This window comes from Paramisgurnus dabryanus, chromosome 14 (genome assembly GCF_030506205.2).
Source record: "Paramisgurnus dabryanus chromosome 14, PD_genome_1.1, whole genome shotgun sequence".
Lineage (NCBI taxonomy): Eukaryota > Metazoa > Chordata > Actinopteri > Cypriniformes > Cobitidae > Paramisgurnus > Paramisgurnus dabryanus.
This window is the reverse complement of record NC_133350.1, coordinates 18,070,837-18,088,923: the sequence shown is the minus strand read 5'-3', so window position 1 is coordinate 18,088,923 and position 18,087 is coordinate 18,070,837. Positions and strand designations below refer to the sequence as shown.

At 38.3% G+C, this 18,087-nt stretch overlaps 1 protein-coding gene across 3 annotated transcripts in view; it reads left to right on the top strand.

Annotated features, from left to right (window-relative positions):
- foxp4 (forkhead box P4) overlaps window positions 1–18,087 on the top strand; it is a 128,025-nt gene that overhangs the window by 25,789 nt on the left and 84,149 nt on the right. For all 3 annotated transcript variants that reach the window (XM_065241419.2, XM_065241418.2, XM_065241417.2), the window contains exon 2: window positions 13,556–13,733. In XM_065241419.2, coding sequence (XP_065097491.1) covers window positions 13,566–13,733 — 168 coding nt within the window. In that variant the 5' untranslated portion in view covers window positions 13,556–13,565. The remainder of the gene's footprint in view (window positions 1–13,555; window positions 13,734–18,087) is intronic.

The window sequence follows — 18,087 nt, the reverse complement described above, 5'->3', positions numbered from 1 at the left end:
ACCTCCTCCTGGCTGGGGGCTTTAGCTTTGCCTGGCTGCCCCTGGGCTCGGGCTTCTGGGGCTCTGAACCGGGCTAGCAGCTTTTCTTAGTCAGTCATGCGAGCTCTCCAATTAAAGCTGAAGGAATGAATATATGCCTCTTACACGTCCAGTCTATCCAGCGGTATCATTATAGAGCCGCCTCTAAAGATGGCCTTTCAAGTGTGCTTGGTGTCAGAAGTAAGGAGATTGGAATGAGCCCTTTTAGTATGCACTTCATTAGGGTCTTATCGCCCAAGGTTTGATTGGAACAGATGGAAGGCTTTTTTTTACTTCCACAGAATTGTTTTGGGGTCTGGTGAGACCGTGATGCAATGTATTGTCAGTGCGTGTACAGTGTTTGTACAGTGCGTTCTTGACACGGTCTATTTCCATGCAAAACAGACGTGGTCTTTTTTTGTGTGTGTCATGATTTTCGTCTTAAGAAACATAATCCTCTTTTTAAATTTTCCTCTGCCTTCCTTGTTGAAGAGAAATAGATCTCTTTACAAACTCCCAGGGGAAAGAATTGAAAGATTGGGGAAAAAACAAATACATTCCAGGTCCTAATTAGCCATTTTTTCTGCCCCTAGATATTCTCTTGCTCTTTCGCTTTATCTCTCTATCTCTCTGCTTCTACTACTCATTCCCTTAGTATTTACGCTCTCCGCGTAATTGAACTTGTCCAGATATCCTTCTCTGGAGAAGGACAAAAAAGCTGGTCTTACAGTATGAACACACAACAGAGAGAAAGATACAACGAGATAAAGCCATTAAATCCATTTCTCTTTCTTTTAAGTCTTCTTAAAGTTGGCAAGTGCGGCCTGTCAGCACCTGTAAACTTGAGCCTTGTAAAACGAAGAAGACGAAACCCGATCATCGGGGTGATTACGCTACCCCCCCCATGTTTCGTTAAAGTTGCTTTTCCTCCACCACACACGCTTTAAATGCTCACTCACGATTACGATGGCGGAGTTTTGTCTGATTTGCGGTGTCATGTTGTTTTCTTACGGCGAGACGGATAAACATTTAGCGCAAACTAGGCATTGCACAAACACAACGGTTTGATTTCGCAGCGTGCAGTCCATTAATTCATAATGAGATAATCATGCGGGGAGAAACGTTCGGTAGCATAATATTTAGACAGACGCAACACAGACTTCGCAACGAGAGCTTCCCTTCCCCCGTGTGGTTTCTTGTTACAGTTATTTTTATGTACATAATCTCTGTGAGTTGGCCAAAACTAACGCAGATGGGCACATGGAGGCCCTATTGCTCATTTACGCAGTGAGTGACTGCTTTAGAAATTTGGTATTGCTACACGCTACAGACGCACCCCACCTCCCCCCAAATCCCAGTCTTGAATGCATCACAAGCTACATTATGGCACTCAGCCAAATTTGTCTAAAAGAAAAATTGCATCCAGAGCCTGTTTTCCACTTAAGATGTCGATTCCGAGGGTTTCCTACTCGAGTCTTGCTCCAATTTTTTCTCTTCAAATGAATTGAGGGTTAAAGGGATCTCCCTTCTCTCTCTCTCTCTCTCTCTCTCTCTCTCTCTCTCTCTCTCTCTCTCTCTCTCTCTCTCTCTCTCTCTCTCTCTCTCTCTCTCTCTCATCTTCTGGGTGGAGAGCCGTATTCATATTGGCACTCTCAATACCCAGTCCTCTCTGTGCACTACAATGATTGACACGACGCTCAGTTTCACATGCTGAGGGAAAATTTCCATCAGTATGTATTTTAAGCCTTAAATTGTGTTTTATATTTTTGATTGTGATGATTTTTTTTTAAATGACAGTTTTCTGTACACAATCCAAATTACACATGTTGGTTTTCCTTTAGTCTTAGTAAAGTGGCTTGGGATGTAATGTGTGTAGTTAGCATATTTAAACAATTTCACAAAATTATTGGTTAATATAATAACTACAAGAAATAATTGTGAAACGCAACGGAAAGAAACATTCATCCATCATTTTTATGACATGCACATGTGCTCAGAGTCTCATCGTGCTACCGTTCCAAATCCTGCGTAGTGAACTTTAAACTAGGCTAGAAACAACTTTAAACAACCTGAGCAGAACTTTAAAACATGCATTCAAATACTTTAACCTTGAAATCTCCCCTCACAAATGTGGCAGTACTCTTTTTTCATCTTTTAAATGTTTGAGTGTTTGATAGTTTGAGGTCTATAGCAGAAACCACTCGGGAATTAATGTCATTCATATGCCCTGCGGAAATTACTTTTGAAATGCATATAATCTAAAACATGCAAATGAGGCTGACTTTATGCACCCTGTTTAATATGAATTATCATTTTCTGAATACCTATTATTACTGCGTACATTTCTCCAATTATATTGTTCTTTTTTTGTCACTTCTGCGCGCACACACACGCGCTCATACTCAACTCCAAAAGTGTGACACATGCGAGGAGAGAGAGAGTATGTGCGTGTATTTTTTTCTGAAATGTTCTTCCACTATTTTAATGACGTGTAATAAGGCTGATAATGACACAAAGGCAGCTACTACTCTTGTTCCGTAGAGAGGAACGGAAAATGAACAAGGTGAACAGGAGACGTGTCGCGTACTGATTTTAAAATCACCTCGATTAATTGAATTGGGACTCGAGCTGCTGTTTTCATACCAGAAAAATACTTCACGCTAGATATAAACATATAAAGACAAGTTAGCGAGAGAAAGCATAATTCATAAATATTGAATAAATGCTGTGAAAAATTTATGTAATATTAAAGTGAACCGTGCATGTTTAGTTTCTAGCCTGATTCTGACACCTCATAACAATGACTACAGTTAAGCAATTACTGTTCTTGTCTATGAAGCAGGCATATGTGGCGTCTTTTTGTGGGCGGGGGAAGAAGGGTGGGACATTAATTGAAGACATCCATTTTCAAGCGAATTACCACCTCTCTAATTTATTTATATTGCTTTATGAATTATTCTATTGATATTATTATGATTCAGATTAGTAATGCTTTTTCACAGTTCGTACTAGTGATAGCAATTTGCATTCAGTTTAACAAAGATTTTCCTTTTCTGTGCTAAATAATAAAGCAGACGTTTCTTAATGCAATCAGCGGCGCTTAAGAAGGAATTAATATTTCAGGTTTTACTTTTGATGAGAACTTTATTGGAGAATATGAAAACGACTTGCAGCTAGTTAGAAACAGTCGTGTCTTCATCTCAGAATTCACAGAAGTTTGTGCGTTTATATGCCTGTAGTCATGAGGCCATTTTGAGGATGGTGTGAAGTTATTACTTATAAGATACCTTGGCCCGAGTTCAGAAGTACTCCGATTCAATTAATTTGAAAAATGGACGTGCTATCATTTTTTCTCGTGCTTCCTTCTAAAGTGTTGTTTTTATTATAGAGTTATTAAATTTTATTTGATTATACCCACTCTGATCCAATCAATTAATTAACTCTGAAGTCCAGAGTGGATCTCATGAAAGCAGATGTATAAAGTTATATTATATCCACTTTGAATTTTTTTAAGACATCAATTGGCCTCATTTAAAGACTCAAGTCGGAGACATTTTCTCTTCAGGCCGGTTTATTTACTTTTATAATATAAATATATACACACATTCATAATTCTTTATTTTTGTGTTATTTATATAAAACCATTTATCAATAGATTTGGATTTTGTCACACTAATGGAATGATGTTCATTTTACATCACATTGCTTTTGTAATACTTTTGTGATCTCTTTAGTGTATCTTAAGATACTTTTATAATTTATTGTCATCTGTCAATCTGAGCACATGGATTTATACTTTTTGGATTTATACCTTTCTGTGTCTCTCTCCAGCTGTGGTAATTAGTGATAGGACAATATATTGCAGAGGCCGATAAATTTTGGATTTTTTTATTATCGGCCAATAAATCTTTTCAATCGGCCAGTAAATATCTCTATTACCTAAATTTTATGTTTGTAATAAAAAGACACTCAGTGTCACTCAATGTAAAGCCAAAGTCTGAAAAACAGTAAAATAACCAATCATTATTCACTTTTTAACATGACGTTATGTTGGGTCACACACAACACCACACTAGTTCAACACACTTATTCAAACAGTAAGATGTCAGATTAATTATTTTTTGTAAATATGTTTTAACAACTTCAAAAAGGCTATATTTATAAATGATTTGCATAAAAAAATTTTTTTTTTGTTTCACCAGTTTTCTTTTTTTTTATAGTAATAACATTTGTGTTATATCGGCCTTATATCGGCCATATAGCTTTCTTAATATCGGTCGACACTAGTTGTAATGCTACCCATTTCAGAAACAGTCATCTGAGTTTGACTTGGCTGCCATTAGCTTAAATATTTTGGTGAGAAATTACCCAAATCATTGTGTCTATGGTTCTGATTGGTAACCATTATGTATTATGTTTATTGCAATGACATTTTATTTATTTCCCTCCTGTCTGTTCATGCTGTCCATTTTTAGTTTGTTAGTTTTGATTAATGGACATTTCTTTATTAACAATTTCACTTCTGCTTTGCCTGTTCCCACTGTCTCTGTTTAATCCAGATCCAATTTGACCCTGGACCAAAAAAAAAATCCATTGATGTATGGTTTGTTAAGATAGGAAAGTATTTGAAAGAGATACTATTTAAAAATCTGAGGGTGCAAAAAATCAAATAATTGAGATAATGATAAAGATATTTTTATATATATTTACATTAGGAAAATTCGTGGAACATCATCTTTACTTCATATCCCAATGATTTTTGGCAATAAATGATTTTTTGAATTTTGACCAATACAATGTTGTTGTTGGCTATTGCTACAAATATACCTGTGAAACTTAAAACTTGTTTTGGGGTCCAGGGTCACAAATGAATTTTAAACTTAGGTTCTATTTTATTGAGGATATCTCACTGTTATCCAGGTTACTCATCTTTTAAACTTCATTTATCTTATCAACTCCTAAAGGAGCTCTTGCATAAGGGTCCTTATCAATTTCTGTAATTGTTTGCTCCTGAAAGCCAAATAGCATGTTAAATATAATTTGGGCATCAGGGCTTCAGACATATCGAGACTGCCCTTGCTCTGACATTCGCCCCTTAAACCGATATGAGACATGGAGATGAGAAATGGGTTTATTCGTCTTGATGATCGCAACATTATCACAAGATTAACCGTCGGCCATTAACGCCACCCACAAGACCCCGCCCGACCTCCACTGCTAAAAAGATATGCAGGATCCTCAACACACTGATCTGTCTCTCTCTCTCTCTCTCTCTCTCTCTCTCTCTCTCTCTCTCTCTCTCTCTCTCTCTCTCTCTCTCTCTATCTCTCCTCATGAGAATGGATAGGTTTAGGTGAGTGTGTGTTCAATAGCTGTCAAACAGGCCGTCTACTCCAAATATTTGCCATGATCTGTGTGCGTCTGATGGAGAGGAGACCTCGTATAGCAATCTCCAGTCTCTTAAACATCAAGGGCAGACTGGAAAATCACTTACATTGCGCCAAAAAGAAAAAAGCAAAGTGTGGTGTTGCTGTCAGGAGGAGTAAATGTTTGCCCCGGTCACACACACACACACACACACGAGCGATTTCATCGGTCGGGAATGCTAGTGCTGTTTACCTATTGCAACGAAACCCACCTGATTGAAGCTAATCTTTATGGGCTCTGCAAACAGGACTTTGCCTTCATCTCCATCAGGTGCGCCTCACAGCATGGACGCATCAGATGGCCATATGGTACATCAGATGTCATACAAATTCGTATCTCTTCACTCACACACATTTTTTTCGATGATTGTCTCCGTTTTATTTGGCCTCATTTTCTTTCCCCTGAGAATTTTTCTTACTTGTTACTTTTTTGTCTGCGTGTCCTTGATAATTGAATTGTCCTTTATGCATGTCTGATTTTATGATAGTTAGCTGTTAGACTATTTAAATTCATCCCCTTTAAATTCAAACGCACCCAGTCAACTAGTCATTCAGAAAACCCATCGACTAGTAAAAATGTGTGGATTTGCAAATCCTTTATCAAATGTAATTGGGACACTAGCTCTGAAACCCAAGAAAAACTGATGTCATTATCACAAGATCAAAGTTATGTCATTAACCTAATCTTTTTAGCTCTCTTTGTACCGTGGGGAAATGAAGTGAATATTTTTGGGCATTGGTGGTCCTGAGCTTTAAGAAAAGATTTGAGTGTGATTGGAGTCACCAATTTTAAATGTTAAATCTGTGCTTGCACATATTGTACCAACATCAGTGTTACCATTGTCTATGTCTCCTTGATAGGTAAGCACACACTTATAATGGCTAACATGATAATGCTGGTTCTTTTAATTAACGCGACCCAGTTTCCTTTCTTACACCCTCAGGAGAAAAGGTACCAAAGCTGGCGCTGGGACAGTACCCTTATAAAAAGCTCCTAATATGTACTATTTGGTTACAGATACAGTATTAACCAAAGAGGTACTAATATAAAAAAATGCACATAATCGTGACCTTATTGTCCACAATTTAGAAGAAAACACGTTTGATATTTTGATCTTTTTTTTTACTAAATGTAACAGCTTATTTTTTTGCCAACTTGTATTTCCACTATGGCTGACCTCACCATTGCTCTTAATTTACATCCTATCCCAACCAAACAGCAGATTCTTCATTTTAATAGACAACCAATTTTTTTAATAAATTAAGGTGAATAAATATTTTTGCATTTACACACTGTTAAAAGTGAAGAGTTGGATCAAATACCAAAAAATACTTCAATTGGTAACACTTTAAAAAATAAAGATTTTCATACTAAAATTTTAATTTAATTTAAGGTGAAATTAAACGTAATTTTTTTTGAAAGGTGATCCGACTTTTCACTTAATAGTGCACATTTGACAGACACTTTTATCCAAAGCAATTTACAGTGCATTTAAAATGTAGTTTATCAGTTTATATAGTTTATTTTTTATCAAAACACTAATAATGCTGTACCAATTGAGCTCCAGGACCATTTTAGAAATACATCATGCTACGGATGTAAATTGGGTTATAAATGCCATTTCATGTTGAGTTTATATGCCCAGAGTGACCGAATAAGTAAGTGGGTGGCAACGCTGAGGGATTCTGTCATAATGCCAAGTGGAGCAGTGTGCCACTTCCACAGAGAGAAACGGTTATGGAGTGGAATGAAGAACAGCTTCGCTATTAAACGAGAACACGTAAGCGCTCGACTAAGCAGTCTTCAAACGAGGATCTCTTCTTTACTGTCAGGATATTCCAGTGCACCGTGCCCTCCGGGAGGGGCAGCCGGTTGATCCCTTTGAAGTGGGCCGTGCTGGGTACAGAGGGAAGCACAAGGTTAAAACCGCCAAGAGAGACGCCCAGCTTTTTAAACTTTCTCATATTATTCTATTAGTAGCGCTGGTGTGTTCGGACTCTTTCTTGTGGCGACTTGCTTCGAGTGCCCTGCTCGTCACATCTCTCTCACTTTCACGCCCCCTTCTTGAGTCTTCCTGCTATCTGTCTTTATGGCAGGCGGTGACAGAATTCCCCTGAGCCTTAGAGTTGATGTAGTCATACCTGCCCACCATCCGAACGCCAAGGGATGATAAATTTAGTGGAAAAGCCGCAAGCTGTGTGTTCTAACCACCGGGACGCGCGCACACACACCTGCCCTCTGCCCTGTGGGTTAGCTTTTGGAGTTGCTAACACAAATACACCCTATCCTTCCCGTAGACAGCGTTCCTGAATGTTTGTCTGCTGAGAGCAGTTCTTCCTGATGAGGTGGATAAATAAACACAATGAATGTGTGCATTTACCACTCCAAAAGATTTTTGTTGCTAGAGAAGAAATCAAAATGAATGCCCATAAAAAAGTCTTTAGTAGTTAAAGGCGGGGTGCATGATCTCTGAAAGCCAATGTTGATATTTAATTTCACCTAAACAAACACGCCCCTACCCCATTTGAATCTGGACCTTCTTTTGATAGACTCGGCCCACACATATGCAACCCAGGCAACGATGTCGGTAAGTAGACACGCCCCTTACTTCTGATTTGCTACAAGTGTGTTTTAGTACTCGGCCCGACTCCCAAAATTTTTTATTTTTAAATCATGCACCCCGCCTTTAAGATATGCATATTGCGATATGAACATTTCCCGTATTTTGCTTGTTTCGGTATATCTTGCGTGTAGATCGATGGATAGATCTTCTCTACAGGCTGATACCGTTTGGTAGCCTAAGGGAGAAGATGTGAGATGAGCTGGCACGACCGCGGCTGTCTCCACTAATCATGTTGGCTCCTTCTTTGTTTTAATAATAAGAGCATTCCTGCGAGCTGATGCAAGGCTCCAGAAACAGCTTTTGTGGGACTTATATAAATAGACCTGTATAAGGCTTAACATGATAAAGAGTTATTAATCTGGTAAGCTGCTGGGTAGAAATAAAATCACTGAGAAGGGTGCCTGTGTGTGCTAGCGTATGCGTAACGTGGCCAGTTCCACAGGTGCAAAGAAAGACAAAAAAGCCAACAGCTCTGTTGAAAACTGTGAAACGTCTCTGTATATGACTAAAAGAGTATGTATACTTTATATAGAGGACTAGGATAGTAGACAGGAATGAGTCACAACGAAAAGAATAGGCAGTATTCAATATAAATATTGTGAAAGTTGTCATCTTGTATTAACTCTTTTTTATTTATATTTAGATATAAATCTTCTTTGTAAAGAATGAGTAGTTGCGATTTAAACCAGTCTGTTGACATTGCCAAGTGAATTACGGTACAACTTGAATTCGTGCATTATTTTAAACATTGCTCCATTCAGTTCTTCTCGCTACAAAGAAAATTCAATTTAATGTTTGCCATATTTTCTTCCAATGAGGCCTAAACAAGGAAGAAAAAACATGAAAAACATGCACAAAAAGAAAATGTCAGGTATCGCAATCAATTATCCATTATAGAGCTAGAAGCCAGTAATAAGTTTTTATGTGAAGGATTTGAAATACACCCGTTTTCATCTGAAATAATAAAGACTGATTCCATTAGCTGGCGATGTAAGGGCCATCAAAATGCAGCGTTGGCTGTCTACCATCTTTACTCTGCTGAAGTGATCCAGACTGGAAGTACTGAATTCAAAGGGCATTAGTGAGGCTTGTGTCTTGGAGTCGGACCGAAACGATGAGTCCAATCCGCAGGCTGTGGCTGCAGATGTGCTGATCTGGGATCAGCCGGCTGGATCCGCCAGTCTCAATCCTTTTCAAAGCTCTCAGCCCGCCAACTGGGCCATAAAAGACTGTAAAAGCTGTTAGTGAGGTTCAAAGGTAAATTCACTTCCACTTCAACCCGGTTGATAGTACACGGCCAAATCTGCGCTCGAGCCGCTAAGCCTGTCATCGTTTGAGCATTTACAGATTCGCACTTCTGCAAGCGTGTGTTTACTTGGTTTTGTGTCTTCCCGGATTTTAGTTGCGTAGAGTTTGTGTTAAGCTGACTTAATGGATAGAGAGATAGCACTTTGGATACGAGTGTGTTATGGGGATCTGCTTTGTTGCACGGAAAGCAAAACCGGTGTCAAGTACATTTAGCCGAGAACACCTGATGCTTAGTCTACGGTTTACAATGTTGATGTCTTTCAGTAAAAGATGTTCCCTAAACAATAGAAAAAAGGGAGCTGGGAAAATACATCTAACACATTTGACCTTTTACCTCTGACCTTTACGGAGAACTAGAAGCTTTTAGTCCCCCGCGATGCTGGTTTTTGGGAGGGTGTGAAGTGATGGCCCACCTGCATGAGATTTACCCAAGAGACCGCCACCCTTTGACCTACTGGGCTCAGACACACTCTTTTCATCCCAGCTCTCTCTGAATCCTCTGTTCCACTGCCAGCCGCAGACTCTCACCCTGAACACAGGAAACTTGGAAGCTACCTCAGGGGTAGACAGAAAGGAGAGGAAAAGGAGAATTTTAGTATCGGGAAGGATGAGATTTAGTAATAAATAAGATAAAACTATTTCGCCATCGCTGCTTTTCCGGACCTTATTTGTTTTTGCATCACTTCCTTAAATTGCTACGTTGTGAGTAAAAGAAAAAAAAAGTCATAATAAAACACTTCTGAATCCATATAAAAATTCAGGAAAGTGTTTACCCCCCCCCATACCTTTGCAACTTTCAGCATCTGCAATATAAACAGATTTAAACAGGCAGTCACAGAAGTTCCCATGATCCCTTGTTGCAGCCTCGGTACTTGCAGAAACAGGATAGAGAATGAATCACCACCCCCTCCACCCTTTCTTGTAAGTGCCAAAGAAAATCTGCTGATATTAGTACATAAAAAGACAAACCTAGCCTGTGCATTGCGTTGCCGTGCCGTGAAGACGCTGGTCCTGGGATTTTCGTTTTATCTTTCTTTTGTCCCTGAAGCGAAGGCAAGTTTGGTCTCATTTCTCTTCCGTCCCAATTAAAAGGCACACTTGCCATTTTTTCCGCTTTGCACTTCCCCAAATGCATGTTTTATCTCTACAATCTGGTAAAGAATCCCCCCAACACCTCTCACTCCCTTTAGAAGAAAAATGCATCTCCGTATGTTCTCACAGGTCAAGGTTCACATCGAGGGGCTTGAGGGTCCAAACAAGATGTGGCAAGCTTTGACACAGCGGCTCAGATGAGGCTGCCAAAAACAATTACAAGACGCTGCAAACTTCTGTCTCCCAGTCGTAATCAAAGGTTCCCTGCACAGATTTATTGGGCTGCTTTATTTACGACCTTCCATTATAGCGGCAATATACACCCATTACGGGATATGACAAGGCTTCATGCTTGCTTACACCCCAGGCTGGTTAATATGGCTGGGATGCGCTCGCTGAGCAGCTGCACGTCTCATGATGCTTTGCGATTTTAACCCAGTGCAGTTACAGTGGCTGTGTACCTGTAGCTCAATTGGTAACTGAAGATGGTGCATGCAACAAGTCCTGCATCTAGTTTAATAGTGAAACAGGATTACATTTAAGCTGAAAAAGATTATTTTTGCTATCAGATAAAATGCTTAAAATACTGTATGTAACCCAGAGTCACTGGGGCAGTACTTTCGTAAAGGTCCTAATATAGGAACAGATATGTAAACATGGTACCAGTATGTACCTTTGAGGTACCAGGTGTGCTTCATACATTTTGAAAAGTGAAGCTGATGGCTCTTTGATCAGCCCCTGGTGGCTGGCTGCAGTACAAGTCGCCCTCTCCATGCAAACGAACGGGACTCGTGTCAAAATAAAACAATAATTTATACTTCCAATAAAAAAAATTGTAAGATGGTTTTGGTCCTTTAAGGTAGTTTTTATCACGCTGAAATATATTCAATTGTTCATTTTTGTGATAAGTTTCATTTTAGCTACTAATTTGATGCTAATTTGAGGTGTGTCGTTAGTGTTGGGGGTAACGCATTACAAGTAACGCGCATTACGTAATAATATTGCTTTTCTGAAGTATTAAGTAATGCATTACTTTATAAATGTACACATTAATATTTTAGTTACTTTTTTAAAAAGTAATGCGAGTTACTTTTCAATTTAATTAATTAAAAAAAAAAAAAAAATAATGTACTGAATTAAACTGAACATAATGTAGAATTACGCACAAACGGAGATGGCAGGCTTGACATTTTTGCGATCATAAAAAACACCTGCAAGGCCTAAAGAGATCAAGCCTCAGCCAAGAAAAAGTAACGCAAAAGTAACGTAAAAGTAACGCAATCATTACTTTCCATGAAAAGTAACTAAGTTACGCAATTAGTTACTTTTTTGGGGAGTAACTAATCATGGTAATGCATTACTTTTAAAAGTAACTTTCTCCAACACTGCACGTCGTTACGATTTGACCTTTGTGAAGATTGAAGATATAAGTAACTATTAGTTTCCGATTTCTGTGTTATTTCACACAGACAAAATGAGTTGTATTTAACTTACCTTATTTTAGCAAGCCAGTCAAATGAGACGTTCAAGGCGGAGGCATGGTTGAATTGGGTGCGCGAGTATTTGTGTGGAAGTTTAATACAGCGGCTTCACCTCCGGGCTGGACAGATGATTCCTTCTGCGCATGACCTCGTTCCAAAGTGGCGTTTTCGCGTAACATGTCAGCGCCCATTTTACGTTCAGTTCATTACAATAGAAGGAAGCGGCGTCGGGTCATCCATCTTTTTTACGGTCTATGGTATGTACCTTGAGGTACTAATGTGAACTCTTTATGCAAAAAGCTGTACTTTTTGAAAGGGTACTGCCCAGGAACCAAAAATGGTTCTTTTAAAGCATCGCTATCAAGGACCTTTGTAGCACCTAAAAGTGTTTTTATTGAAGAACAAAAAAATGTATGGCAAAAAATCAGTACCTGAAATAATAGTTTAAGTTTGAATTATGAAGTATAAACTGAGATAGCTGAGCTGATAGATGTCATATTTACAGCAGAGTGATACAGATGGGTGGACATAAAAACAAGCCACACATGTTCTAGAATTGCCTCACAGGTCCATCGGCTATAAAACTACCCACATCTTTGGTTTGTGTCCCCCATGAAACGGGACAAGCCTGCATACTATTCAGTCATGCAAGTTTCGCGTGACTGGTGCAGTTGACAGCTTTTGGCTGAAATATATATATAACTCCTCAACCAGGTGCGTTTAAGTGATTCTGACTGTGAACTTGTTGGACTTAGTTCACATCTGTACCCATAGATTTGTCTTTGAGTTTTCGTTAATGTCCTGATGAAAGTCTAAGGTATTAAAAGTCTATCTCGCAATGCTCTTCAGCTGTTGTTGTGGCGAGCAACTGGCATAGGACTGCACAACTCGTACCGCTTGGGCAGATAATACTTTTCCTACACTGCAAACACAGGATGCGCTAGTTCATGCTGTTGATCTTATTGTTTTAAATGAGTCATGTTGCTTCATAAATAACTGGATTGCTGTTACACGGATGGAGTGATGAAACACTTGTACTTTCCAGAACACTATGCAAATGTCAATAAGTGAACTGTTTACTCATTTAAAGGAATATTTTAGTTCCCTGCTCTGTGACAATAAATGTGTTGAAAGTTGTTTTTGTTTTATACTGTAAATAATGAGGTACACATGAGGTTGGTACTTCTTTTTTGACCTGACAGTATTTAATTCAACGCTCCTGAAGATGCATTAACACTTTCTATCAAAGACAAGCGTCCTTCAAACATAGCTGATGCACTTTTTTAATCTTTGGTATACGGGTAAATCGTGCCAACCCGACAGTGTCCTTTTGGATCTCTTTAGGCCGACCTTCTTTCTTAGCATTTGTGCCCTTGCTGCTATTGGCTATTCAGTGGCTCAGGTGGTTCTTTAGGTGAATCAAAATAGATGTATGGCTGACTAGTTGTTTACTGTGTTGTTATCAAGGTCAGCAGATGTGTCTCTGTAATACAGCGAATAAACACTTTCTGATTGGATGTATGGTCAAGTGATGTCTGTGCTATTGGTTAGTGAGAAATTGCTTTCGTAGGCTTTTAGTAAAGTTTGTTTTCATGTTTGTCTGCAGGTGACACGTGATGATGGTAGAATCAGCAACTGAGACCATTCGAACAACACCCTCCAATCAAAATGGAGTCAGCAGTCTAAGCAGCCAATCAGACGGTGGAGGAAGAGAGGGCGGCTCCAACGGTGACACCAATGGGGAGATCAGTCCAGTTGATTTACTGCACCTTCAACAGCAGCAGGTGTGTGTGTGTTTGTGTGTGTTTGCTCAAGTTGTTGTCTGAGAATGTTGTTGTGTGAGAAACTTCTCTACTCTGACTTTCAGGAAGTGTGTTTAGCTGTTAGTTGTTTCTTGTGCAATCCGTGTGTCTTGCGCAACGTACAAACAATCAAATATGTGAAGCCATCCTCAGTTTAAATTCATCACCATGTTTTTTTAACCTCACAAGATTGGTTGTGTGCCATGTTTTCCTTTCCTATACAAAATTACAACCTTTTAAAGTCATTTAATAGGCACATATTAAATAATTAACTAAACTTGTCCTGAGGCTTAACATTTTTACACAGTGTGATTGAGAATTAAATTTCTAAAAGAGCCGAACTCTCCGCTAGGTTTTACAATGCAAGCTTGCTGTCTTAACAGCTAAGCACAGCAGACTGTCAGCATGCAATAAAAAGTGAAAACTAGTCAACCTCCTAATTAATTCGGTTCAACCCAATTGCTGGGATTTTTTAACCCATGGTTGTGTAACAACAACCCACCATTGGATAATTTTTATAACCCAGCTGTATGTTCTGTCCATTATCTAAAGACAACCCAGCATTGTAACTATTTGACCATGTAACCCATCTTTAGACTCTATTCACTATCAACTGAATTCCTGATACTATCTCACACTTTAAGGTTTATTCAAAGCAGCCCTGATTCACAATAATCCTCAGAGTAACTGTTTTCTGCTGTGACACGTCAGCATGCAGAGGCCTGCAATGTTTTTGCTTACTGGACTATGCGTCAGTGTCTTCCACATCCAGTTTGTCAGCTGGAATTTCCTCACTTCCCGGACTCTCTTGGCCGAAACTCTCACTTTTTCTGTTCACACTATTCCCTAAATGCATTACAGACGCGAAGGGTAGCAGGACCCCCGGTCTGGTTATCAATGAAACAGAGGCAATGCTGGAAAAATTTCTGTCTCAAGTCACCGATGCGTCTAAACGTAGCATCGATTGGCATAGATTCAACCAAATTATCCACACACATTTATTTGGTATGAAGTGATGTGGTACCACTTTACAATAAGGTTTTGTTTGTTTACAATTAGTTCATGCATAAGCTAACATGAACTATCAATGATTAATACCATTTATTAATATATTTATGAATTTATTTAATTAATCGTTCATGTTAAATTAAGCATTTAATAATATATGATCAAAATCAAATGTTAAAAATTAGATAATTTACCATGAACTAAAATTGACAAGAATACTATATTGTATATGAAAAACTATATTGTTCATTGCTAGTTTATGTTAGTAAATGCATTTACTAATGTTTACTAATACAACCTTATTGTAAAGTGTTACCAGTGATATTATTTAGCATGCTTTATTTACACTTTTATATTTTAATAAAGTAATTTTTTAAACTAAGAAAAGTCTGCCACTTTTTAAAAAAAATTGCAAAATTTCCAGCTTCCCTAGAGTAAAAAATAGTTTTTTACCGTTTTGGAAACCATTCAGTTGATTTCCGGGTCTGGCAGTACCACTTTTAGCATAGCTTAGCACAATCCATTGAATTTGATTAGACCATTAGCATCGCACTCAAAAATAACCAAAGAGATTGGATATTTTTCCTATTTATAACTTGACTCTTCTGTAGTTACATCGTGTAATAAGACTGACGTAAAATTAAAATTTGCGATTTTCTAGGCCGATATGGCTAGGAACTATACTCTCATTCTGGTGCAATAATCAAGGACTTTGCTGCTGTAACATGGCTGCAGCAGGCGCAATGATATTACGCAGTGCCCCAAAATAGTCCTCTGCTATTGAAAGATACTAATGGGACTATTTTTGGCTGCTGCATAATATCATTGAGTCAAGTTTTAAATACGAAAAATATCGATAGTTCTTTGGTTATTTTTGAGCGCGATGCTAATTGTCTAATCAGATTCAATGGATTATGCTAAGCTATGCTTAAAGTGGTCACGCCAGACCCGGATATCGGCTGAATGGATTCCAAAACTGTAAAAATCAAATGTTTAACTCTAGGGGAGCTTGAAAATGAGCATATTTTCCCTTTAACACATGCAAAAACTTTATCCAGTTTGTTTTCGATATCATTTTATTTCTGTTGTGCCTTCTGCATAAGTATTTTTCTGTTTCATTATTACAACCGTTCATTATATGAAAGCATATCAAAGAAGTGATATAGTTGCAAGCCTGTGTTAGTCACCAGTCTGTGCCTATTAGTTCCTCATGAATGGCTACAAGTTAAAAACATAACCAACTATTAATGACGCAAGAACAGGAAGGAGAACAGGAAAAGGAAAGAACTTGACTTGTAAAGTACCAACTTATTTGCATTGCTCATTTCTGTCATTTAAAATAAGTGCTTGAAATTGTAGTGAACTTAATGAATGTGAATGTATTCTTACTCGGCTGCATCCTCTGTGCTGTGTATGTGCGTATATGTGTGTGTGTAGACTCGAGCTAAGCCAGTAGTACACACAGAGAGGCTTTTATTTCCAGGTCTACAATGTGGTGTTGGTGCACCTGTACATCGACATGTGAGCCAAAGCCTTTAATTAGAGAAAGAAATTGCCAGTTCCTTATGCTCTAAACCATTTCCAATGTCAAGCATACGGCCAGCGCGACCTCAATGCCACACTCTGTCTCTCTTTCCTTTACTTCCTCTCTGTCGTTCTTTATTTTCATTTTCCACTTTCTGTCTCTGGCTCTCGCCTGTGCCACACTGACCCACAATTCCTTGCACTTTGGTGGCAAGCGGGAGCTCTTGTAAAAGTAAAAGTTCAACGTCTAAACATTTGATGTACACACACTATACGTGACCCCATCTGTGAAATCCAGGCTGAAGTCTCATAATCTAATTCAGAGATTAGGAGCATCAAAGTTTGTTTTTGTCACGGATTTAACTTTAATTTCTTTGACATGACTTTACTCAATGAAGATAACAAGGGTATATTTTCAAAGAATGGGCTTTACTTTATATATGAAGATTATTTTATGTAAAAAAAACTGTAAATCACAAAAAAAACTGTAAATCACGAAAAAAACCGACTTTAGCTGGGTATTTAGAAATGTGTCACAGATTTTTTATTTATTATATGTTTAAGATTAACCATCACTCAATATGATAGCTACGTTACATAGTTTGTAAGCTTTTCTTTGCGGTCAAAAGGGAAAATAAAGCTTTTGTATAATTGTAAACTGTCATTTAGCCGTAATTGTTTAAGAGAGGCTTTCGAAGTTCTCTGTCCTTTCATTCAGAGCCTAAGAACTAAATTCATCTCTGCGCTCAGCTAAGATAAGACCACTGCATGCTTCTCAATGACAAGATTATAGTCTGCTTGTTACACAAATTTGTGGCCTCTAAGCATGTCAAAACACAAGCCGTTCGTTTAGTCTGTCAGTCGTATGTTGCGTTTTTGTTTTCCATTTGTTCTGCCATTGTCTATATCATAGAGTCAGACCAGAAAAACCTCTGGCAAACGTTTACTTAGAAAAAAACAGTCTGCTACTTCAAAAGTTTTCCCTCTGATGGATGGATACAAAATATGCCACAAAGAAAGTGAATAGCGGTGTTGCTAAATGCTGTAAGCCGATGGCTTAGAGGATTTTTCATGTAGTTCTTTGCAAATAAGTACAAATTTATGTGTGCTAGCTATGTGCAAGCTGTTGATAATTATTTAAATGTTATAGCAGATAAACAATTAATGGCACATTTCAAAAATCAATTAATAAAAAAAACTGAGTTTGTCTATTTAAAAAAAAATATTTAATGCCTAAATTAATGTAAATTTTTGGGTGTATACACTCTAAAAAATATTGGATTATTTTTAACTCAAAAAGAGCAAGCCCAGCCCATTTGGTTGTAATTAAACCTATGCTGAGTTGTTTTAACCCAAAATGCTGTGTTGTTTTAACTCATTGTTGGATCAGATCTCAAAATTTTCTCTGTTAATTTAACTCAACAACTAGGCTCATCCCTTTTTGAACCTCAAGCTGGGTTGAAAATAACCCAGCATTTTTTAGAGTGTACTTTAATGCCACTTTTCCATTGCATAGTACCTCACAGGTTGGGTCGGGTTAGCTTAATTTTGGGGGCTTTTCCACTGGGTACAGTACGTAGTACCCTCTACTTTTAGTACCACCTCAGTTGGGGTTCAAAGCGAGCTGAGCTGATACTAAAACGTGAAAACAATGTAGATCACTGATTGGTCTCAGAGAATCGTCACTGCCAGCGTTGTGTGCGCCGTCGCAAACCTATTGTCATCTGTGCTTTGTTGTAAGTTCCCAAACTCCCTTTTAGCGGTGAAAAACATCCACAGGCTGAGAATCCTTGCAGTTTGTGAC